The sequence below is a fragment of the Mobula hypostoma genome, chromosome 2, assembly GCF_963921235.1.
Source record: "Mobula hypostoma chromosome 2, sMobHyp1.1, whole genome shotgun sequence".
Taxonomy (NCBI): domain Eukaryota; kingdom Metazoa; phylum Chordata; class Chondrichthyes; order Myliobatiformes; family Myliobatidae; genus Mobula; species Mobula hypostoma.
The window spans coordinates 132,623,546-132,649,623 of NC_086098.1; the positions used below are offsets into that span (position 1 = coordinate 132,623,546).

General features: G+C 38.6%; 1 protein-coding gene across 1 annotated transcript in view; it reads left to right on the forward strand.

Annotated features, from left to right (window-relative positions):
* LOC134342488 (regulator of microtubule dynamics protein 2) overlaps nt 1–26,078 on the forward strand; it is a 93,127-nt gene that overhangs the window by 24,865 nt on the left and 42,184 nt on the right. The window contains exons 2-4 of the mRNA XM_063040686.1: nt 12,223–12,442; nt 13,776–13,878; nt 17,010–17,070. Coding sequence (XP_062896756.1) covers nt 12,223–12,442; nt 13,776–13,878; nt 17,010–17,070 — 384 coding nt within the window. The remainder of the gene's footprint in view (nt 1–12,222; nt 12,443–13,775; nt 13,879–17,009; nt 17,071–26,078) is intronic.

Here is a 26,078-nt window from a genome sequence, read left to right on the forward strand (position 1 = left end):
TTTTTCCTCCAGACCTTATGAAGGGTCTCGGCCCGAAACGTTGACTATACTCTTTTGAATAAATTGTGATTCCTATAACAAGTATGCGTGGGGTAAGGGAAATGTGTTGCCTGTGGCAGAGCAAAAGTGGTCCTCTATTACCTTGCAGTTAATCTTCAGCTGTGGGTGGTTTGTATTAGCATGGAAATAGAATTCAAAATTGGCAACATTGTTATCTGATTGGCATTGCACACACATTTTTTGATAGATGGTTCCTGCTCTTCAAACTGCCGTAACTAAGATGGTGTCCTCTGCATATCATTGTAATAGTTCCTTATTAGTCTGTGAACTATTTTTGAGCACAGGTATGGTGCACAGCAGGTGCTTTACAGCCCAACTTACCAAGTTTGCAAATCTTCAGCTGTGATTCATTTCATTTCATTTCCTTTTCTGAGTGCTTATTGGTGAGAAAAATCTCTACAGTAATTGATACCTGCATATACAGTTTTAATCCCATTATAAATTACAATGTTGGACTTAACTACAATGAAAGTTCAAAGTAAATTTATTATCAAAGTACCGATACACTCAATGGACACTTTATTAGGTACCCTCCTGCACCATAATAAACTATGCCACGTAGTCTGCTGCAGCTCATCCACTTCAAGGTTCGATGTGTTGTGCGTTTAGAAATGCTCCTCTGCACACTACTGTTTTAAGGTGTGGTTATTTGAGTCAACTTGAACTAGTCTGAACATTCTCCTCTGACCTCTCTCATTAACAAGGTGTTTTTGCCCACAAAACTGCCGCTTACTGGGTGTTTTGTGGTTTTTGTACCATTCTCTGTAAGCTCTAGAGCAGGAGTAGGCAACCTTATGCACAAATGATTTCCTGGCATGCGCTATTCATTAATTTGAGGCAAAACATAACTAGATGTATTTAAATGGATAATTCCCATATTTCAAGTTTTTACGGCATTTATCTGGCCCACCGTCCGCTCATTATTATGCGATCCGGCCCACAGAGGCAAAAAGGTTGCCAACCCCTGCTCTAGAGACTGTCGAGTTTGAAAATCCCAAGAGATCAGCAGTTTCTGAGATACTCAAACCACCCTGTCTGGTACCAACAATCACTCCGTAAAAGTCACTTCTATCACATTTCTTCCCCATTTCGATGTTTGGTCTGAACAACTCAGCTTGGAAGAACACTTTGTATTCTGTCTGGGTAGCTTCCAATCCGATGGCATGAATATCAATTTCGCCAACTTCTGGTAATGCCCCTCCCCCTTCACCATTCCCCATCCCCCTTTCCCTCTCTCACCTTATCTCCGTGCCTGCCCACCACCTCCCTCTGGCGCTCCCCCCCCGCCTTTTTTCTTTCTTCCATGGTCTTCTGTTCTCTCCTATTGGACTCCCCCTTCTCCAGCCCTGTACTGTATCTCTTTCACCAATCAACTTCCCAGCTCTTTACTTCATCCCTCCCCCTTCTATTATCTTGTGTGTGTCTCTCTCCCCTACCCCACGTTTTAAATCTACTCTTCCACCCCCCCCCCCATGTCCTGCAGAAGGGTCTTGGCCTGAAATGTTCACTGTACTTTTTTCCATAGATGCAGCCTGGCCTGCTGGTTCCCTCAGCATTTTATGCGTGTTGCTTGGATTTCCAGCATCTGCAGATTTTCTCTGGTTTGTGAACGTCATGTTTGCATGCTTTTATGCATTGAGTTGTTGCCACATGATTGGCTAATTAGTGAGATACCTAATAAACTGGCCTCTGAATGTATGCCACCATATGCTACCCTGAGATTCATTTTCTTGTGGGCATTCACAGTAGAACAAAGAAATACATAGAATCAATGAAAAAAAAAACTACATGCAAACAAGACTGACAAACAATATCCAAAAGAAGACAAAACTGGGCAAATACAAAATAAAACAAATAGTAATATGTAAATAAATAAATAGTAAATAAATAATACTGAGAACATGAGTTGTAGAATCCATGAAAGATAGTCCATAAGTTGTGGAATCAGTCTGGTGTTGAGTTGAGTGAAATTATGCACACTGGTTCAGGATCCTGATGGTTGAAGGGGAATAATTGTTCCTGAACCTGGCAGTGTGGGACCCAAGGCTGCTATACCTCCTTCTGGATGGCAGCAGTGAGAAGAGAGTATGACCTGGATGGTGGGGCATAGGAGGGTTTAACTAAAGCTTCTCACAAACTTTTATGACATTTGAGTTGTAGCTAGATTGGGTCAGGAAAAGAACAACAATGAACTTCTTTTTGGAGCTGATCCTAAGAACTTATGCCTCTGCTAAATATACTGAACCAAATTCACTTATGTGCTTTTTTTTTTGCACTGTTGTCTCTAAACACCGTTTCTTTTTGTAAAGTGTTTTTATCGCTTCAAATACAAATCTGTGAAACAGTTTGTCATACATTTGGCTGATTCTTCGTACATGAGTTACATAGAGCTGCAGTTCTTTCAGGCTTCTCCTCAAGTGTTTGAGGTGGGTGGCGTTGTATCCCACAGTAAGAGTAACTTCTGGTTAGCTCAGAATCAGGTATTGTATCTGATAGAGTGCTTGCCTTTTGTCCACTGTGGTCTTTGCCAACCTATCTACTGCTTTTTAAAGGATCTCCTATAATTTCTTCTGGTCCTCAATATTGCCTCTTTTCACATCTCCCAGTTGACTTAGTATATCAGCCATTAATTTAAAAGTGATTTTGATTCCAAAGGCTAAATTGTGAACAGCAGCAGTCTGTGCACTGATTCTTTTTTGTTTATTGAAAAATTACCTTCACAGTTCTTTTCTTGCCTTTATATGTATTTTTCCCTTTTCTATTGTCCTAATATTCTCTTTAATTATTTACTTATGACTTTTCTATATTTCTTTTTGATTACACTTAACTGTTACTTATGCATCCTTAGTTATCCATGCAGTATTGTGTGTTTGGTGACTCTTTCCACAGAGTTGAACATGCCTGTCCTGCATTTTGGATATAGTTTCAGACATTCCTATTCTTGTTTGTATTTATTGTCTCCCAATATTTTTACTAATTTTATCTTTCTTTCTTTCTTTCTTTTTAAATCTTTTTATTGAGTAAGTATACAAAAAAGGTAAGCCATATAAACATTAATACAATGTTAAAGTATAATAAAAATTCCAAAAGATAACAATACCAAAAAGAAAATACTACAAACAATGTAATTTAAGCATAAGAAACCAAAATAACATAATAGTATACTAGATTTTATATATATCAATGGAAAAAAGGAAAAAAAAACCCCAAAAAAACCCACCGTGCAACTAACTAAAAGCAAGGCAAAGCAATGGGCTAACTTAAAACCAAACAGAGTTAAGCTTAAAATCACGTCCTCAATCCCGACCTCCATTAAAACAGTGAAAAAAAAACAAGAAGGGTAAATATTACATTAAATGAAAATATCGAATAAAAGGTCCCCAAATCTGTTCAAATTTAAATGAAGAATCATAAAGGTTACTTCTAATTTTCTCCAGATTCAAACATAAAATCGTCTGAGAAAACCAAAAAAAGGTAGTTGGAGCATTAAGCTCTTTCCAATGTTGTAAAATACATCTTTTCGCCATTAAAGTAAGAAATGCAATCATTCTACGGGCTGAAGGGGAAAGATTACTAGAAATTTTAGGTAGTCCAAAGATAGCAGTAATAGGGTGAGGAGAGATATCTATATTTAATACCTTAGAAATAATATTGAAAATATCTCTCCAAAAAGTTTCCAAAGTAGGGCAAGACCAAAACATATGAGTTAAAGAGGCTATCTGCCCCGAACATCTATCACAGAAAGGATTAATATGCGAGTAAAAACGCGCTAACTTATCTTTGGACATATGTGCTCTATGCACCACTTTAAATTGAATTAGGGAATGTTTAGCACAAATAGAGGAAGTATTAACTAATTGTAAAATCTGCCCCCAATCATCCACAGAAATGGTAAGCCCCAATTCCTGTTCCCAATCTACCCTAATCTTATCAAATGGAGCTTTCCTGAGTTTCATAATAATATTATAAATCATAGCCGATGCACCTTTCTGACATGGATTAAGGTTAATTATCGAATCTAAAATATATATAGGAGGAAGCATTGGAAAGGAAGGAAGTATAGTACTTAGAAAATTTCTAACTTGTAAATATCTAAAAAAATGTATTCTTGATAGGTTATATTTATTAGATAATTGTTCAAAAGACATAAGGGAACCATCTAAAAATAAATCCAAAAACCGTAAAATACCCTTAGTCTTCCAAGTTTGAAAAGCGCGATCCGTGAAAGAGGGAGGAAAAAATATGTTACCTAAAATAGGAATCGCTAACCCGAATTGATTAAGATCAAAAAATTTTCTGAATTGAAACCAAATACGCAAAGCATATTTAACGATCGGGTTAGAGACCTGCTTAAGGCGTTTCGAATCAAAAGGAAGAGATGAACCTAAAATAGAACCAAGTGTATAACCCTGAACAGATTGTAATTCCAATGCTACCCATTTAGGAATAGATAGTATATCCCGGTCAAGTAACCAAAATTTCATATGTCGAATATTAATAGCCCAATAATAAAATCTAAAGTTAGGTAATGCTAAACCTCCATCTCTCTTAGCTTTCTGTAAATGTATTTTACCCAGTCTCGGATTCTTATTCTGCCAAATAAATGAAGAAATTTTAGAGTCGACTTTATCAAAAAAAGATTTAGGAACGAAAATTGGTAATGCCTGAAACACATATAAAAATTTTGGCAAAAAAAACATCTTAACTGCATTAATACGACCAATCATAGTTAAATATAAAGGAAACCATTTAGATGAAAGTTGAGTAATATGGTCTATTAATGGTAAAAAGTTAGTCTTAAATAAATCTTTATGTTTACAAGTAATTTTAATCCCAAGATATGAAAGGTAATTATTAATCAATTTAAATGGAAATTTATAATATAAGGGAAGATGTTTATTAATCGGAAAAAGTTCACTCTTACTAAGATTTAATTTATAACCTGAGAAAAGACCAAATTGTGCTAATAACTCTAAAACAGCAGGAATAGATCTCTCAGGATTAGAAATATATAAAAGTAAATCATCAGCATAGAGTGATAATTTATGGGACTTTAATCCCCGAGTTATCCCAGTAATATTTGAAGATTCTCGAATAGCAATTGCAAGAGGTTCTAATGCAATATCAAATAATAGGGGACTAAGAGGACAGCCTTGTCGAGTACCACGAAAGAGAGGAAAAAAAGGTGAGTTTAAAGAGTTAGTACGAACCGAGGCTACAGGGGAGTGATATAACAGTTTAATCCAGGATATAAATTTCAGGCTAAAATTAAACATTTCAAGCACCTTAAATAAATAAGGCCATTCTACTCTATCAAAAGCTTTCTCGGCATCTAAAGAAATAACACACTCAGGAACATTTTGTGAGGGAGTATAAACGATATTTAACAATGTACGAATATTATAAAAAGAGTAACGACCTTTAATAAAACCCGTTTGGTCTTCCGAAATAATAGAAGGAAGTACTTTTTCTAGTCTATTTGCTAATAACTTAGAAAAAACTTTAGAATCAACATTTAATAAAGATATTGGTCTATAAGATGCACATTGAGCAGGGTCTTTATCCTTCTTTAGTATTAAAGAAATTGATGCTCTATTAAAAGATTCCGGAAGTTTACCAAGTTTCAAAGAAGCCTCAAAAACCTTATAGAGCCAAGGAATCAATAAAGAAGCAAAACATTTATAAAATTCAACGGTAAACCCATCAGGGCCAGGAGCTTTCCCCAGATTCATAGAAAAAATAACATTCTTAATCTCATCCATTGTAATGGAAGTATCTAATAAAGAAGACATATCCTGTGAAATCTGAGGAAAGTCTAACTTATCTAAAAAATCATTCATATATTTAGAATCTCGAGGAGACTCTGATTGATATAAAGAAGAATAAAAATCACAAAAGGTTTGATTAATCCCCACATGATCCAATATCAATCGATCATTTTGGTTATAAATCTGATTGATTTGAGATTTAACATAATTAGATTTCAATTGATTAGCCAGCAGCTTGCCAATTTTATCACTGTGAACATAAAAATCACTTCTTGTTTTCTTTAATTGGTTTACAATCGAGGACGAGAGTAGTAAACTGTGTTCCATTTGAAGTTCAGTTCTTTGTTTGTATAGCTCCTCAGAAGGAGCCATAACATATTTCTTATCAATTTCTTTAATCTTGTCCACAATTGCCATCTCCTCCTGCTTCTGTTTCTTCCTCAAAGCAACGGAATACGAAATAATCTGACCCCGAATATTGGCTTTAAAAGTGTCCCAAAGAGTGTTCACCGAAATATCTTCTGTATGGTTAATTATAAAAAAAAGCTCAATCTGTTCATTCATAAAATTAACAAAGTCCGAGTCCTGAAGCAACAGCGAATTAAAACGCCATTGTCTATTGTTTGGTATATTGGCCATAATTTTAATAGAAAGCTTAAGTGGAGCATGATCCGAAATGGTTATAGAATCATAATCACATTTAATCACTGAAGGAATGAGACGAGAATCAATAAAAAAATAATCAATTCTTGAATAGGAATGATGAACATGTGAAAAAAAGGAAAAATCTTTTTCCTGAGGATGCAGAAAACGCCAAATATCCGTCGACCCAGAATCAGAAAGGAAAAAATTAATCAAATTTGCAGATTTATTAGGTAAAGTCCGTAAAGGAGCCGAACGGTCCAAAGCTGGAGATAAACAGGTATTAAGATCTCCGCCCCAAATCAATGAAAACTCGTTCAAATTCGGAAACTGATCAAACAATGATTTATAAAATTCCGGACAATCCATATTAGGAGCATAAACATTAACCAAAACTACTTTTTTATTAAATAGTAAACCACTAACCAATAAAAATCTACCATTCGGATCAGAGATAATATCCTGTTGTATAAAAGTAACTGAGGAATCTATAAAAATAGAGACGCCTCGAATCTTAGCATTGGAGTTCGAATGAAATTGTTGTCCCTTCCAGAATTTGAAAAAACGTAGTCTGTCCCCCCTCCGTACATGGGTCTCTTGTAAAAATAAAATTTGTGCTTTAAGTCTCCGGAACACTTTAAAAACTTTTTTTCTTTTAATAGGATGATTAAGACCATTAGTATTCCAGGAGACAAAATTAATAATAGACTCCATAAATCCTAAAGTCAACCCACAACAAGGAGGATTGACAATAGGCGCGACCCACAAACCCGGAGAGGAAACAGAACATACAAAAGATACCGGGGAAAAGGACGCAACCAGTACTTCAATAATGTATATAGCCCAAAGAAAAACAAACTAAAACGTGAAGCCCCTCCCGCCACCCCCCAGCCCAAGACCCCAAGGCAAAATCTAAAGCAGACCCGCCAGAAAGAAGCAAGCGCTAAAACTACCCCAATTTTATCTTTCAAAATGTTATCTTCAATCTCCTAAAAGTTAACTTTTCACCATTTTAGAAACCAAATTTATGTTACACTTGCTTTCTTGAGTATCATGTTAAAGTATATTATTTTATGATCACTATTCTTCAATTTTCCCCTCTGTCTCTTCTCTGCTTTGATTCATTCCCCATTAATACATCAGATGAGTCTTGCTGAGATTTTTACATAAGTGAGATCAGAGCCCTGGTAGGAATCTCATTCCCACACCTTGTCCCTACCTTTTTTTTGTCCAAATAATACCCAGCTAGTAGAAAACCCTCATGCTGATTGTTGACTCATTTCCACCTCCTTCCACCATTAGATGGTCTATAGACTATGTCTTTTAGTGTGAATAATCCTTAATTACCTTTTATGCCAAACTATATGAATTCTGTATTTCACATAAAAATTGCTGGTGAACGCAGCAGGCCAGGCAGTGTTGCTTGAAATTCCAGCATCTGCAGATTTCCTCATGTTTGCGTTTGTGAATTCTGTATTTGCCTTCCTTATAACCGCATGTTTTCTTCTTTTGCTGTTGTTCCACTCCGCATCTTGTGGCACATCGGGCGGCAACTTTGCTGTTTCATTAGCAATTGTCTGTTATTGACGAGGCCGAGTTGCTAGCTCGACACTCAATCCAGCACGGATGGAAAGCGTGCACGGAGCTGGCTGGATTCGAACCTGGGACCGCTCACCTTGACGTCCAATGTGGATGCCACTACACCACCGGCCAGCTTTCTTTTCTTTTAACTGCTAATATATTATTGTTAACAAATATTGCTGTTAACTTCTTCCTTTTTCTCTAATTTATTTAAATATTATTCTTGCAATATTACTTCCTGTTTTAAGATGTATCAGTAGCCACTTTATTAGGTACACCTTTACACCTCATTATTGCTATTATTGCTAATCAGCCAATCATGTGGCAGCAACCCAGTGCATAAAAGCATGCAGGCATGGTCAAGAGGTTCAGTTGTTGTGCAAATCAAACATCAGAACGGGGAAGAAATATAATCCAAGTGACTTTCACCGTAGAATGATTGTTGGTGTTAGACACAGTAGTTTGAGTATTCCAAGAAATTGCTGATCACCTGGGATTTTCATGCACAACAGCCTCTAGAGTTTACAGAGAATGGTGGAAAGAACAAAAAAAGATTCTAGTGAGCAGTGGTTCTAAGGGCAAAAATGCCTTGTTAATGAGGGAAGTTAGAGGAGAATGGCCAGGCTGGTTCAAGCTGACAGAAAAGCGACAGTAACTGAAGCAACTGCACGTTACAACAGTGGCGTACAGAAGAGCATCCCTGTGTGCACAGCACGTCGAGCCTTGAAGTGGATGGGTTACAGGAGCAGAACACCACGAACATACCCTTAGTAGCCACTCTATTAGGTGCAGGAAATGCCTAATAAAGGGACCACTGTGTGTATATTCTAGACAAAAAAGTTTCTGTATTCTAATATGCTCTTAAAAATGCTTCCGGCACAGCCGGAGAATTTTCCTTTCTGTGGTCCAACACTATTTGTTGGTGCATGCCCACTGTACCTACAGCAATTTTGCAATAATGTGTGAAGGGCAAGAAATGAAAAACCATGCCTTGGAATTGGATTAGAAAAGTAAAGGCAGGTTATGAAAAGACTTAGGACATTTTAGTAAAACTGGAGTACCCCAATAAATGTAGGCTTTTTCTTTGCAATGCAAAAAAATGCACTAGTTTAATAGCTTTTAGATTTTCACCAGTTATCAAGTGACCTCCTCAATATCATCTTCAAAATGGATAAGCTACAAAAATTGCCAGTGAGTGTAATGCCTTATCTCTCCTCTTGTGGATCATGACTACAATTAAAATCAGCTTTATATACATTTATCATCTTAAGTGATTTGATAGATCCTTCCAAACTGCAAATTTACTTAATTCCATAATTATTGTTTTTTAATAAACTTTTCCTGAAATCAATTTGTCCTCTCAGCTGGTGCCTGACTATTTGGGTGATTATAGAAATAAGCCATGAAAACCGACATGCTACACAAGTTTGGAATTTCTACAGCATTTGTGATCCAGCAATGTGCTGGGCCCATTGCTGCTTGGCACCGCATTCCCTTGATGAAGGCAGCAAAACAAAGTGAACACAGTGTTGGATTCGCAACCCTGAACTTTGTATTTCAGTTATACAGTTCTGAGCCAGTGGTTCACAAATTGGCCCAATTTAAAACGGGTATAAATTCTAAAGGTTCTGCATTGATCCCTGTTCCGAATGAGATACTTCTGAGGAATTGTAATATGCGAGCTGCTCTATCAGCCTCTGTAAAGAGGTAGTCTCTATTAAATGAAGATGCAACTTATTTGTTATTGGTTTATTGGGTTAATGTGGGATGAGACATAGGAACAATAAGTGGACCTACTTACTTTCATGCTTCTCCGTCAAAATTCCCCTTTCAACACATCGCCGTTCAAATCTGCAAAGGAGCAGTCGCACGTAGATATCGTCACATTGTAATGTCACAACTGTGGTTTCTGCCACCATTTTTAGTATGCGGATATTATCATTTATTGATTGATACCTACATAAATGAATTAGATTGCTATGATCGCACTTCTCCCGAACTGGCAACGTATCCCTGGGCAATATCCTTGTGAAATTGTGTTGCAGCAATTCATGAAGTTTTTTTACCGGACTGTTCTCTTGGTTGTTATGGAAGGTGTGAATTGGAGGTGGTGGTTGTCCATCGTGTCCGATGATGACGGGAAACCTGCGCAGGAGAGGTTTTTAAAGTGGAAAAGTCGTTGCACTGGGGCAGTCCCACTCCCTCGACCTCAGAAGTAGCCAGTGGTACAAACGAGCCTCACAAACTGTGGGGTCTTTCTTGGTTGCAGTAGATGACCATGACATCCTCTGTGCTTTGCCATGCCTTTTGCTCTCCGTGAAGCATTGTGGAACCGCCTTCCTAGCCGCTGGATCTCACTGCAGATCTCCTTCATCCAAACTGCTGGAGCTGACTTCACATGTCAGGGCAGGGATGTCCCTACCTCACTGGGGCAGGAGGCCACCAACTTCCCTCACCTGGTTTAGCCCACCTGTCAAAGCATTGTACCGGGGTGTGACTGCTGTCACATGCAAACTGCTATTTGGAGCCACGGGCGAGAGCTGAGTGTCCAGTGGGGACCAAAGGTGAGTGATCTGCCCCGGAATGGACGTGACAAGCCCCTTCACCAGAGATGCTACCCCTCCCTGGACACCCCATACAACCCACATTGGAGGACTGCTAATAACTTGCGTATTATCTGCTGTCCACTTATGGTGTTTTTTTTCATCTAAAGCCTCCAGAATCCAGCATCTATGTCCAGCTAAGCAAACTTAAAGAAGAACATGTTCTTTGACGTGGACTCTTCACAACTGCATCTTCCACCACTCTCCACTCAAGCTAACTTATAACCTGTGTGTTAACAGGGGAACACATTTAGTCATAATGAGGCCCAGAGGTTTTTGTATCTGCCTAATATTTGGTTGCCATATATCTATTCTGAGAAAGTATTAGGCCCTCAGAGAAATCATGAGCCTTGCAATCTGTTCTCTGTGTGGTGATATCAGATGATTAAGAGCTAATGATGTGTTCAGAAAGGTTGCTATTTAGCAGCATTAATATGATTATAATTTCCTTTGATCCTATGGTCAAGTAAGCGTAAGTCAATCTAGTTTCTGTTATGTAATTCTTGTCACCATCCAGTTTTGGAGTTGTGTTCCTCTATTTTTGATAGTCATGACCACAGATGTACTGATAATCTCCTTAGCTGCTTCATTTCTAGATTTTAGATGAACTACCTGTAGTGGGCTTTGAGGAAAGATGTGTAACAAGAGGTGTCATGGATGCGGGAAGGTGCATTACAGAAAATAAGTGATTCTACAATGCCTTTGCCTGACAAATTATTAAAGCCCTCCTCCTGCAGTTGGTCAGTATATGTAGTGCTATTTGAGTTTTGGTTAATCCAACAAAAGCTATTGCGAAAAAGCATAAAATAAACATGCTGAAAATCTGAAGTAAAAAAAACAAAGTGCTGGAAATACCAAGCAGGCCTACAATGTTCTGCCAAATTGCAGCATGTCCTTTTGCTTTTCTCCCTCTCCAATTGTCCTCATGACTACATGGCTCGAAAAACATTATGCCACCAGGACAACCTTAGTTTCCATGTTATCATAGACAATCCTTTAGTTCTGGCGAAGGATCTTTGATCTGAAACATTATCTTGTTTCTCGTTCCACATTTACTGTTTCTCAGTCTTTCCAACATTTCATTGTTATGTCTTTGACCTGTTCTCTACTTCTCTGCAGCTTTAAACAAACTTATTTCCTCACTTCTGTGGTTCTGACAAAGAACTATTGACCTGAAACATTATCTCTGGTTTTCTCTGTGCAAAGTGCTGCCTAACTGGCTTATTTTTCTAGCACTTTAATTACCCCAGCTACAGCTGTTGTGTAATACATAATAGAGTTTTGTTTTGCTTTTAAAGAATAACTTGCTGATGGTTGTCATAGAATTTAGCAGTGACTTAAAAGTGAATGCAAAAGCAACAAATAAAGCATAAAAAAACATTTAAAGAGTTGTGGCTATTTATCGAACAAGGTCACTTAGACATCTCACCCTTGACTCATACTGGGCACAGCAGTGGTTTAACCAGTCAGGGTCATTTCAATTAATTTCACCATGTTTTTGTAATGATGCTTGCTTTGGTGTCAATAGCACACTCGGTAGAATAAACTAATAAACTTTTAATTTGCAGTTACATCACCGCACACACAGATACAGAAGATGAATCTGAAGAGGACAGATTGAAACATTGCACTGAGAACTCTGTATTTGAAGCTTCACTGAAAGATGCTAGTGAGGACAATGAGACCAGTGAATTTGATGCTCTGATGCAGAAAGCAGATCAGCTGCATGGCAGCCTCATGGAAGAGAAAAGAGAAGGATTCCAGTTACTGCTTGAGAAAAAAGACCAGGTAGGTGCAAACGACTGTGTACTCTGTTATATCTTGTGTTAAATGGTAAATCCTGACTAGCACTTGGTCAAGGAAAATGTGCTCATTATCCTCAAATACAAAATTATCAAATACAAACATTGCTGGTAAGCTTTGCTTACAGCAATGTAGTTCAATTGTGCACTGAAAGCAGGAATCCAGATTCATAAAATTGTTGCACATGAAGGCCAATCATCTCCTCAAGCCCATACTCACATCCTGCAAAAGCAATCCAGTCTGTCCACTTCTCCAAATCTGTCCATGGTTTTCTGAATATTTGGAGTATTTTACATACATAACAATTAAAGAACTTCATTTCTTTCTTATGAAAATTACAAACATTTCAACATTTTAAAAAATGAAACAAATGACTAAAACCAGAAAGATGTTTAATGTTTCAAGGTAAACATCAGCAACATTAAAATTCCAAATTGTCTTAGACATCAATTTCTATCTAATAATATATTCCATCATTTTGTGTCATCTGCAAATGTCAGACCACCTGCACGTTCATCCAGATCATTAATGTATATGTTATAAATAACAGTGGTCCACCGTTAATCCTTGAGAAACACCAATTGTCACCATTTTCCATCAGAAAATCTCTCCTGTATCACTACTTTGTGCCTTAGTTTTAATGTGATCAGCCTATCATGAGGAACATTGACAAATGGTTTACTAAAGTCCCCATCTACTGCTCTATCCTCGTTAATAATCTTTGTCACTTCCTCGATAAACATCAATCAAATTGATGAGACGGGACCTTTCCCACACAAAGCTATACTGACTATCACTAATACGTGCATGCTTTTCCAAATTAGAGTAAATCCTGCCCTAAGAACTTTCTGAAGTAATTTCCCTTTCATTGCTGTAAGGCTAACTGGCCTATAATTTCCCGGTTTGCTCCTGTTATTGCTTCCCTAAGTATCCTGAGAAAGACCCCATCAAGTCCTGAAGGCCTATCCACCAAAATGTTTTTCAAGACAGCCAATGTCACCTTCTCCTTAATATTGACATGTCCTAGAATATAAACATACCCTTCCTAATCTCACCATCAACCACATCCTTCTCCTTGGTGATGCAAAGTACTCTCTCAGTCTGACCTCCTCTACCCCCTAACATACACCCTTCTTTTGTTCTATTTGTCCTTCCTTCCTTTACTGCAGCTTTTAGATGAATTTACACTCTAACTTTTCCCATTTCTGAAGACAGGTCATCAATCAGGATCTTCTAAGTATCTTTCCCCAGAAATGCTGCTAAACATTTCCTGCATTTTTAGATTTTATTTATGATAAATAAATATTTGTTTTTCAAGTTCTGGGACAAAGTGGAATTTCTGTGGCGATTAGCAAGGGCATACAGTGATATGCATGACATTGCATCGGATGTAGAAGAGAAAAAAAACTATGCTATGATTGGTAAGGCATGTAAACAAAATTTTTCTTTGTGTTCTTTAATTTGAAAAATTAGAGCTTGTTGAATTTTGTTATTTGTTAAGAGTTTTTTAGTTGAACAAGTGTGTCTTTGAGCTTGAATAATATCATCACAGCTTTTAAGATGCAGTTATAAAGTAGAATGCCCAGAGCAGAGTCTTACATTTATGCTTATCAAATATCCCAAGCAAGGCTGACAATTGTTTTGCCTATATCCCTTGACAATGCATCAAGAAATAATTTGCTTGTGATTACCAGATGAGTGAAAGGCTAACATACAAAAACGGTTACAGTACTCCCAAATACTTCCCCAATAGAAATAGTTAATAAATTTCACAACCTATGCCAGTGATATTAAACCTGATTCTGAAATAAAATCTAGATTTTTTCCCCCCATCTTTTATGGATTTGGGAGAATACTTTCACTTTATCTATCACCTCTTATCTCAAAGCTTGTATTGCTGCCCGTTCAGGAAGATCCATGCTCCTTTTTATTAATTTCCTTTTAACAGGGTTATAAAGTCATTGAATGACACACTTTAGTCTATTTTTCACCTTGCGGTACAATATTGATACAGCAAGGCAAAGCACACAAAATGCTGGACGAACTCAGCAGGTCAGGCAGCATTTGTGGAAATGAATAAACAGCCGATGTTTCGGGCCAAATCCTTCATCAGAACCCTTCATGGGTCTCGACTGTTTAATCATTTCCATAGATGCTGCTTGACCTGCTGAGTTCCTCCAGCATTTTGTGTGCTTTGCCTCGGATTTCCAGCATTCTGCAGATTTTCTCGGGTTTGTGATACAGCAAGGAGTTGATTTGCAGATCAAAAAAGAATTTCTCCTTTAGAGACAACAGAGGTTCTCTGAGCTGATTTCATTCAGGAAAGAGTTGGATTTAATTACAATATTGAATGAGTACAGTACTTCTGATTTATGGGTATTCCTGCATCAACATCTAAATCTACAAAGATTTAATTAGATGTAGGAATAGACCACTTTATCCCATGAGTCTGTTTTGTCATTTAGTATCAAGTGTGGTCTAACTGCACCCTTAACTCCACATTCATTTCTGTGTCTGGTAGCCTTTTACTCTTTTGCTTATGAAGAATCGGTCTGGAATACTGATTGTCTCTGCTTCCACTGTTCTTTGATAAAGGAAGTTTCCAAAAAAAAACTTAACAATTGAAAGGGGGGGGGGGGGAATCTGCCTTGTCTCAATCTTAAGTGGGACAACCCTTATTTTTGAACAATGGCCTTATAATTCTGGGCTCTCCCACATGAAATACCCTCTCCACATTCAGCTGTCAATTTCCCTTTGAATCTTCTATCATTTAATCAATTCACTTTTGACTCCAGTGAATATAAGACTAGCCTGCTCAGACTTCCCTTTTAAGGAAATCTGCCATTTCAGGTATTAATCTAGTAAACCATCTTTGACCTACTTCCTACCTGAAATGGCAGGTAGTCTGCCTTAAACAGCAAGCAGAACTGCCTTTTCATAGCTCCCGCGACCTAGGTTCAATACTGACCTCTGGTGTGGAGTTTTCACATTCTCTCTGTGGCTGCATAAGGGTCCTCTGAGTGATCTAGTTTCCTCCTATGTACATCCCAAAAATGTGCAGATTAGTGGGTCCGTTAGGCTGCGTAATGGAACCTGGGGTGGAGATGCTAATTGGAAGGTGGGGAAAGTGGGATTAGTGTAAAACTGGGTGTTTGATGGTCAAAGTGGACAGAAGGGCTTGGTGCGGTGCTGTGTTGCTCTGTCACTCTTTGACTTTGAAAGGGGAAAGCAGTACCAGACATACTGCTTGAAATGTCATTTCACCAAAGTCTCACGTGCACTAAAAATGCAGAGTGACATTCTGTTACTTTTCTAATTACTTGCTGAACCTGCAATGAATTATAGTTTTTATAAATCATGCACTGGATAACCAGATCCTCTGTGTATCAGAGCTCCACAACTTTAACCATTCGGATTAATTATCCATTACTAAATTAAAAATGAACGTTCTCATTTTCTCTCATAGTGTATTTGCCTGATCTTTGCCCCCCTTTCTTATCTACTATATATCACTTTTGTGGCTGGTATATGTGATTGCAGTCAATTCTTTCATTACTCTTTCAGACATACAGATACAAAATCTTGATTTATAATTTTCCTTTCTCTACATTTTATGACTTTTATCCTGTTATGCTCTGTTTACTCAAACCTTTTAGCCCCTAATTGCTATCTAATTTTAAGTGCATTCATTATAAAGTAAATTTATTATCAAAGTACATATATGAGATTATATCTACAAAATGAGATTTACTTTTTGTGGGCATACTCAATAATTCCATATTAGAATAATAACCATAATAGGATCAATTAAATACTGCACCAATTTGGGTGTTCAACCAGTGTGCAAAAGACAAACTGCAAATACAAAAGAAATAATAATAAAAATTAAATAAGCAATAAGTATCGAGAACATGTGAAGAAGAGTCCTTGAATGAGATTCAAGGGAACATTTTAATGATGGGGCAACTGAAGCTCTTTGGCTCAAGAGCCTGATGGTTGGGGGATAATAACTGTCCCTGAGCCTGATGGTGTGAGTCCCGAGGCTCCCTGTACCTTCTTCCTAATGGCAGCAGCGAAAAGAGACCATGTCCTGAGTGGTGGGGGTTCCTGATGATGGATGCTGCTTTCCAGCGTCACTGTTTCATGTCAATGTGCTCGGTGGTGGGGAGGGCTTTACCTGGGATGGACTGGGCCATGTCCATTACTTTTTGTAGGATTTTCCGTTCAAGAACATTGGTGTTTCCATACTAGGCTGGGATGCAGCCAATCAATATACTCTCTACTACATATCTATAAGAAGTATTTCAAAGTTTTAGATGCCATGCCGATTACCTTAAATTAAGTTAGATTAAATTGAGCAAAACATGACATTTGTGCCCAACTGAAAGTCTTTCTGTATCACAGTTTGAAATATATTGTGTTCGAGTAACTAAAAACACATCTATTGTTTATTCTGGTTTTGTTTCATTTCTGTTAACATAAATCCTAAAAGTTACATCTGTGGTAAATTCTGTACATAGTGTAATTTATGTTTTCATAATATTCTCTTCAGGTAAAGAGTTTGCTTTGAATGCTGTTAATCTCAGCCCAGAGTGTGCTGATAGCCACATGTGGTAAGTCTGATTCACTCCATTGTCATTACTGGATGAGAATGATATAAATACCAAAATTAATGTAAAACTCTAAAGTTATGGACAGTTTTTGAGCATGGGAAATTCGAAATTGTGTTATAACACTGTGCGCTTCACACAAGCAAGACACCCTAGTACATAGGTACATGACAATAAACTCATCCGAAACTGATCTGAACTGAGGAAGCTACTTGTATCAAATTTTTATTTTAATTCGTACTTTATACTTCTTGCCTCCTTTCTAGCAAGATCAACATTATTGGGAGCATTGCTAGAGAATTCTGTCAGTAATTGTAATACAAATATCAGGTTCTGAAGAAGGTTCTCTAAACTGAAATGTTGACTGTTTCTCTCCTCATGTTTGTGGCCTGACCTGTTGAATATTTCAAGCACTTATCATATAAATGTTTTTACTTTAAATTGAAAACTCAAGAGAATGCTTTTAAGACTTTGGAATAAGCTTATCTAAGGAGCTGAAATAGGAGCATTGGAGTGCTGCTGCATTCTAGTACATTGAACAGCCATTTATATGGATGGGAGTGCCACAATGTTGAGTTATATACTGTAATGAATATACATTTCAGCAGATATTAACAGAGAGAAAGGAGTAACAGATGGAAATTTCAGAATGAGTTGAACTAAGGGTTTTTGATGCTTGTGGAGCATGAATACCAGACTAAGAGCTCTGAGGTTCCGTAGACATTTCTACTCATCAATGATAGTGAATCTTTGAAAATCATTGCCCTTAAGTTTGGAATTCACTGTCCTTAAGGTGGTGGAGGACAGATCACTGGATGGATAAATATTTTGAAGACTGAGAAATTAAAGGCACAAAAACAGAGCCAAGGCCATTATCATGTTGAATGCTGGGGTAAACTTAAGGGGCTCGTGGCCTATGTCTGCACCTATTTTCTTGCATCTTGTGAATGAGCAGTTTCTGTCCTGTAACTGTTATGTAATTTCCTAAAACTCATTTTAAAACCTATATTTTCTAATTTTTAATTTAATTAAAACTGAATTTCATTTTAATTAAATATTTGGTGGTTAACATATTTGCTTACTTAGATTTAGGGAGATCTTTGGTTCCTTTAAGCAAAGATACTAGTATTTTAATAATAATACTCATAGAATTTAAAATGTTCATTAGGTATTAATCCTGGTTACTTTCATTGACCAGGTTTATTTTATATTAGTGTGTACTCCTAAACACTTTTGAACACTTAATTATTGCTGAAATGTATATTAGCAGGAGTATTTTCAAAATATTGCCTTTTAGTTTTTCATGTTAGCATGTGTATTTATGCTGTAGAATCCCAAATAATTCAGTAATTAATGGAATTTGGAACACTAAAACAAATGAATGACATGTGGGTCTGTCCATCTCATTATCATACTCTGCAGGTGAATTTTGTCACTACACCACCGGAACTCCAAATACTAATATAATCATGTACCCGTAATGAATATCTGTAATAATATGCTTCAGAAAGAGTCAGACACAGACATCATACAAATAATCCCTTCACACTCTCTCCCATGTCAATGTTGCCATTATATCTATTTACACTGATCCCATTTACAGGCTTTGTGCAAATTAGTGTCATTTAAATATCAACGTTGCTTTGAAAATCATGCTGAAAATGTAATTCTAAATTCCTTTATGCACTTTGACTAATTTCTTTGTAAAAACAAAGTTGCAATGATTTCAGATATTATATCTGCACATAATATTAAATTCTATAATTTCAGATGCTTCACTTTCTCTGTGTGCATCAGAAATGACCATTTCTACTCTAGGTCATGATCTACGATGTTGGCTGCATTATTCTGTCCCCATTAGCACAGCTTGACCTGCTAGTTAGAGCTCTGCAATTTGCAAATTTTACACTTTGTATTCTTGCACTTTAATTGCTGATTATTGGTATGACTTAAGATCTAAAATGACGTAAATAAGTCAGAAAAGGTTGCAGAGGATGGGGCTGTCTTCTTTAAGAAGAAGTCTGAGGATTATCCTGATATTGATCTTTAAAATAGTGAATATTTTTTGCATCAGATTTGAAGAAGCACTTCCACATGAGAATTTCTGAAACTAGTGGAAGTTGAAGAAAGGAACTGGGAAATAAAATAGAGAGTTCAGAAGAAACTCTTTATACAAACAGTTGTAAGAACATATAAATTTCCAGTTATTTTTCAGGATGTGGTGTCACTTCCAAGGTCAACATTTATTTCTTATCCCAAATTGTTCAAAGCTGCCATTTGAACTAGTGCAGTCATTCTGGGGAAAGTACTTGCACACTGATGCTGGGAAGAGAGTGCTAGGATTTTCAGCTAGCAAAGATGAAGGAACCGTAATATAATTCCAACTCAGGATTGGGTGCAACCTGAAGGGAAACTTTGGTCGAAATCACGGGTTTTCAAGGAGGCAAATAGAATAATGAGCTCTGCAGAGGCTAAGTTATCAAATGAGGGAAGACTGAATAGAAAGCTATGGTTCAGAATCAGGTTTATTATCACCCGCATGTGACATGAAATTTATTAACTTAGTGGTGGCAGATCAATGCAATACATAATATGCATTGATAATACATATTGATCAATGCAAAACATAATATGGTAAGTGCACATGCGCCGGTCGTGCATGCAACCTATTACAGTTGCTCCGTCTAGTTTTCTTACTTTTCTTACTTTTTAAATTTTTTAACTTACGTTATTTGTTGTATTTTTTTTCTCACGGTAACACGTTGAACCTGCACCCTCTCTAACATGCTGGTGGAGAGAGTTTTATTTGGGTTTTTAGCGCTGGAAATAGTTACATTTGGACACGTCTCATTAGCGTGGCAGCAGTATGGTCGCATTGTTTATTCCAGGGACCAGCTGATTGCGCTTATGCCAGCCGGTTTAGCGAACAGAGCGGCAGACACCCCGGCTGAAATCTGGAGGAAAACACACAGAGGATGCAGAGGGGGATCAAAAAGGCGAGGGAAGAGGACCGGGTCGAGACAACAGAGGCTTATGGAGAAGAGAAGTTATGAGCCGTGTCTCCCCTCTCTCATTATGGGCAATGTGAGATTGCTGGGTAATAAAATGGATGAACTGACGGCGCTTGTCAGGAGTCAGAGAACATTTCAGGAGAGCAGTGTTATGTGTTTTACTGAAACGTGGCTGCACGAGGACATACCCGGTCAAAACGTTTCCATAGGGAGCTTCCAGGCCATTCGGGCTGACCGGAATTGCACTGAGAGCGATAAATGTAAAGGAAGGGGGCTTGCTGTTCTGGTAAACAACAGATGGTGCAATCTTGGTCATATTACGATCAAGGAACGTGTTTGTAGCCCGGATATTGAACTTTTGCTGTTGGACTCCGGCCATATTATTTGCCAAGGGAAATCTCACATGCAATTGTGGTTGTTGCGTACATCCCTCCCTCTGCCAACCTGATGTCGGCATGTAACATCATTTACACCATCATAGCCAGATTACAAACGCAGCACCCGAGTGCCCTCATTACCATCTCGGGTGACTTCAACCGTGTTACCATGGCTAGAACACTGCCCAACTTCACGCAGTATGTGAGCTGCACAACCAGAGGGGAGAGGACTCTGGATATGATGTATGCTAACGTTAAGGATGCATACAGATCCTCTCCCCTCCCCCCATTGGGAAGGTCAGATCACAACCTGGTGCATCTAAAACCCTGCTACGTGCCGCTGGTGAAGAGTAAACCTGCAACCTCGAGGACAGTGAGGAAATGGTTGGAGGAGGCTTGTGAGGTGCTCCAGCGTTGTTTTGAGGTGACAGACTGACAGGCACTCTGTGAGCCACATGGAGAGGATATTGATGGGCTCACAGAGTGCATCAACTGGTTACATCAACATCTGTGTGGACTGCAATGTTACGACAAGAACTGTCCTTTGTTATTCAAATAACAAGCCATGGGTAACAAAGGACATTAAGGACATCCTGAACACTAAAAAGAGGGCGTTTAGAGATGGAAATAGGGAGGAGCTGAGGGCAATACAGAGGGACCTGAAAGCCAGGATCAGGGAGGCTAAAGACAGGTATAGGAGGAAGCTTGAGTGGAAACTCCAGCAGAACAACATGAGAGAGGTCTGGAGGGGGATGAGGACCATCACTGGGTTCCGGCAAACTAGCAACAGAGGAGCTGAAGGTAGTGTGGACAGGGCCCACGAACTTAACCTGTTCTTTAACAGATTTGACATTGTGGCCCTTGTCCATCCCCCACATGAGTCATCTGTTGTTGGCCCCCAACCAGCACATATTCCACTCTCCCCTCCTACCCCTCCTCACAGTCCCCCACCCTGCTCTCATGACTATACCCCTCCCCCACACGAAACCACCACGGTGGGCTTCACAGCTGAACAGGTGAGAAGACAGCTGAAACGTCTCAACCCAAGCAAAGCTGCAGGCCCGGATAGTGTCAGCACCAGGGTGCTCAAAGCCTGTGCCCCTCAGCTATGTGGAGTACTTCGCCATATCTTCAACCTGAGCCTGAGTCTCCAGAGGGTTCCTGTGTTGTGGAAAACGTCCTGCCTCGTCCCTGTGCCGAAGATGCCGCGCCCCGGCGGCCTCAATGACTACAGACCGGTGGCATTGACCTCCCACATCATGAAGACCTGGAGAGACTTGTTCTGGAGCTGCTCCGGAGCCTGTGGTTAGGCCACACTTAGATCCCCTCCAGTTCGCCTGCCAGCCCCGACTAGGAGTTGAGGATGCCATCGTCTACCTGCTGAACTGTGTCTACGCCCACCTGGACAAGCCAGCGAGCACTGTGAGGGTCATGTTTTTTGACTTCTCCAGTGCGTTCAACATCATCCGCTCTGCTCTGCTGGGGGAGAAGCTGACAGCGATGCAGGTGGATGCTTCCCTGGTATCATGGATTCTTGATTACCTGACTGGCAGACCACAGTACGTGTGCTTGCAACACTGTGTGTCCGACAGAGTGATCAGCAGCACTGGGGCTCCACAGGGGACTGTCTTGTCTCCCTTTCTCTTCACCATTTACACATTGACTTCAACTACTGCACAGGTCTTGTCATCTTCAAAGTTTTCTGATGACTCTGCCATAGTTGGATGCATCAGCAAGGGGGATGAGGCTGAGTACAGGGCTACGGTAGGAAACTTTGTCACATGGTGTGAGCAGAATTATCTGCAGCTTAATGTGAAAAAGACTAAGGAGCTGGTGGTAGATCTGAGGAGGGCTAAGGCACCGGTGACCCCTGTTTCCATCCTGGGAGTCAGTGTGGACATGGTGGAAGATTACAAATACCTGGGGATATGAATTGACAATAAACTGGACTGGTCAAAGAACACTGAGGCTGTCTACAAGAAGGGTCAGAGCCATCTCTATATCCTGAGGAGACCGAGGTCCTTTATCATCTGTCGGAATATGCTGAGGATGTTCTACGAGTCTGTGGTGCCCAGTGCGATCATGTTTGCTGTTGTGTGCTGGGGCAGCAGGCTGAGGGTGGCAGACACCAAAAGAATCAACAAACCCATTCGTAAGGCCAGTGATGTTGTGGGGATGGAACTGAACTCTCTGACAGTGGTGTCTGAAAAGAGGATGCTGTCCAAGTTGCATGCCATCTTGGACAATATCTTCCATCCACTACATAATGGACTGGTTGGGCACAGGAGTGCATTCAGCCAGAGACTCATTCCACTGAGATGCAACACAGAGCGTCATAGGAAGTCATTCCTGCCTGTGGCCATCAAACTTTACAACTCCTCCCTTGGAGGGTCAGACACCCTGTGCCAATAGGCTGGTCCTGGACTTATTTCCTGGCATAATTTACATATTACTATTTAATTATTTATGGTTTTATTACTATTTAATTATTGATAGTGCAACTGTAACGAAAACCAATTTCCCTCAGGATCAATAAAGTATGACTAAACTAAACTGACTAAACTAAGTATAGAAGAGAAAAAAAAATAATAATTAAACAGGTAATCAATTACTTACATTGAATAGATTTTTTAAAAGTGCAAAAACAGAAATACTGTATATTTAAAAAAATATATACAGTAATAAATAAACAGAAATACTGTATATTTTTGTAAAAAAGTGAGATAGTGAGGTTATGGTTACAGTGTTGGAATTGCAACCCTTTAAAGGATCTAAACAACACTGACCTCTGCTGAATTAGTTGAAAAATGGCAGTGCATGAGGCCAAAGGGAAGAGCTCCCCACACCATTGCTGGAGACTTTGGTATTTCCTTTTTTTTTAAGTAGTAAAACTTTTATTAAATATAACAGTGGATCAGAAAGTACAAAATATTTTACCAGCTATGTGATAGATAAGCTATTGGCACAAAGTATCAAAAGCATTTGCCAAGAAGTACACTTTAAGAACATACAAAAACAAAACTTTAGTGTTTATATTTGGCTCAGCAACATTAGACATATAGTTTGAACCTAATATAAGGTTACTCAATAACCTTAAATTATTAGGATGCATCTGAATGTTACCAGTCTTCACTTTTAACTATGTACAAATCACCTTACATGAAAATGTGCTATAGATCCAAACCAAAAATGCAAAAAGAAATGTGTTCATTATTTACAAAATACAAGTTTTATAATAATAACATGTCAGTATAAACATCTTGCTGATAAGGTAATAGTCTGAAAATATTTAAGCTATGTATGGCGGTAAATGGAACAACCATATGAGGACTACACTCTGTAACTAATACAGCCACAATCACACAAATAATCTCTTAAGTGCTCGTTATGATCATTACGAGCATGGAAACCAACAAAAATAATATATCCTGATTTCACAATACTTATGATCACAGTGCTCTTTGCAAAGCTGGACCAGATGTGACCGTGGTATACCATCGACAAACATGTGCAGTTAAGTATCGAAGCTTTAATGTGTTGTTGAAATGAAAAGGCACAGCTAGTTCTTAAAAGGAGAGTGCCTTTATGTAGGTATCCTGTAGCATGGAACAGTGCCTTATCGTGATCCCTCCAGACTTGCTAAGGTGTGCATTATACACTTTACACATGCTATTTTTATGTCAATGCTGTAATCACTCAGAGGCACCAATTACCCATGGTTATATTAATGGAGTCTTAGTCATTAAATCTTTAGAAGCAAGTTGAAGTAAAGCTTGAAAATGTATCACACAGCTCATTTGCAGAGCCCCCTTGCATTGTACATGATGTTTTACTGACATTACATCCGTGAATCATCCATCACATAGGTTTCACTCCCAAAGATATATCCTTGAAATCTTCTTAGAAAATGTTTAGACATTTAAATGTGCCTCCACGTAAAAGTATGTAATAATAGAGCACCTTTTAAATACCATGGTTACTAGGTTCTGCTTTCATTTTCTTCGATGATTTGTAGAATGATTCTTCTGTAATTTTAGAAGGGTGAGTTGGCAGAGGGGAATCTGTATATGTAACATATTTAGACTTGCAAAAGGTATCTGAGAAGATGCCACATAAGAGGATGGTGCATAAATTAAAGACCCAGACTGTTTGAGAAAGTGTGTCAGCATTGATTTAAAACTAGTGTCACAGAAAACAAAGTTGGACTAATGTGATTTTTCAGGCTGGAAGGATGAAACTTGCGGAGTACGCCAGGGATTGCCTCAAGAGGTAACATCTATCATCAATATCATTCTTTCATAGCTACCATCAGGTAGGAGGTACAGAACCCTGAGGTTCAGGTTCAAGGACATCACCACATCATCAGGCTCAAGAATGGCTTCTTCTCTTCAACCATTCATTGCACTTGTCCATTTGACAATAAACAGGACTTTGACTTTTCGACGTTGTAGGAATGGACAGTATGCAAGGTTTGCAAATTTGCTGACGATATGAAAATAAACGTGCTGTGATGAGGGCATGGCATTTCAGCAACAGGATAGAGTGACTGGGCAAAAGGTGCTTAAATGTGGTTAAGCGCGCAGTCAAACACTTCAATAGGAGGAATATACAAACTGATTATTATCTAAATAGAGATAGATTACAAATGAGTGCAGTTCAGAGGGATCTAGATGTTCCAGTTTATGAATCACAAAATATTAGTTTGTTAAGAAGGCAATTAGCATGTTGCCTTTTATTGCGGAGAGTTTGGAGTTTAAGAATGAGAAGTTTTGTTACAGTTGTACAGGGTATTGGTAAGGTCATATCTGGCATATGTGTGTAGTTTTGGTTTCCTTGCCCATAAAAGGACACAGCTGTATTGGAGCCACTCCAAAGAAAATTCACCAGGCTAATTCCTATGATGAGAGAATGGTCCTGTCAAGAGAGATTAGACAGTATGAGTCTCTGTTCCTTAGAGTTTAGAAGAAAGAGGAGTGACCTTATTAAAACATGAGGATCCTAAGAGGATGTGGCAAGATAGATGTTGAGGTAGTTCAGCCAGAGGGAGAACCATAAACAAGGGGAGATGGCTATGAAATAAAAGCCAGCATTTAACACTAAGGTGCATAAAAATATCTTTTCTCAGAAGACAAGTGAATCTCTGGAATTCTCTGCCCCCGGATGTGCTGGAGATCAGATCTTTAGATAGATTTAAGGTGGAAGTAGATAAATATTTAAAAGATCGAGGAATTTAGGATAATAGGACCGGTAGAGAAGAGACCAGAATAGATCAACCATCATTATAATGAATGGCAGGCAAGCTTGAAAGATCTGGTAGCCTATTATTGCTTCTTGTGATTGTGATATATTTCCAAGTCAGAATGGTATGAGAGTTGGAGGGAAGCCTTTCAGGGTCTGTTCCAATTTATCTACCGCCCTTTTCCATCTCAGTGTTGCAGTTCAGGGCTTTCAAAGGTGCTACTGGAGTAACCTGGATGTGTAACTGCAGTGCATCTTGTAGATGGTGCATGCTACACCCACTGTGTTTTGAGTTGGAGGGAATGTTTAGGATGAAAATCAAAAAAAAATTGGCGTGATTCATTAGGAGCCAATCAAGTAATCTGATTTGCCCTGTTTGGTGTTG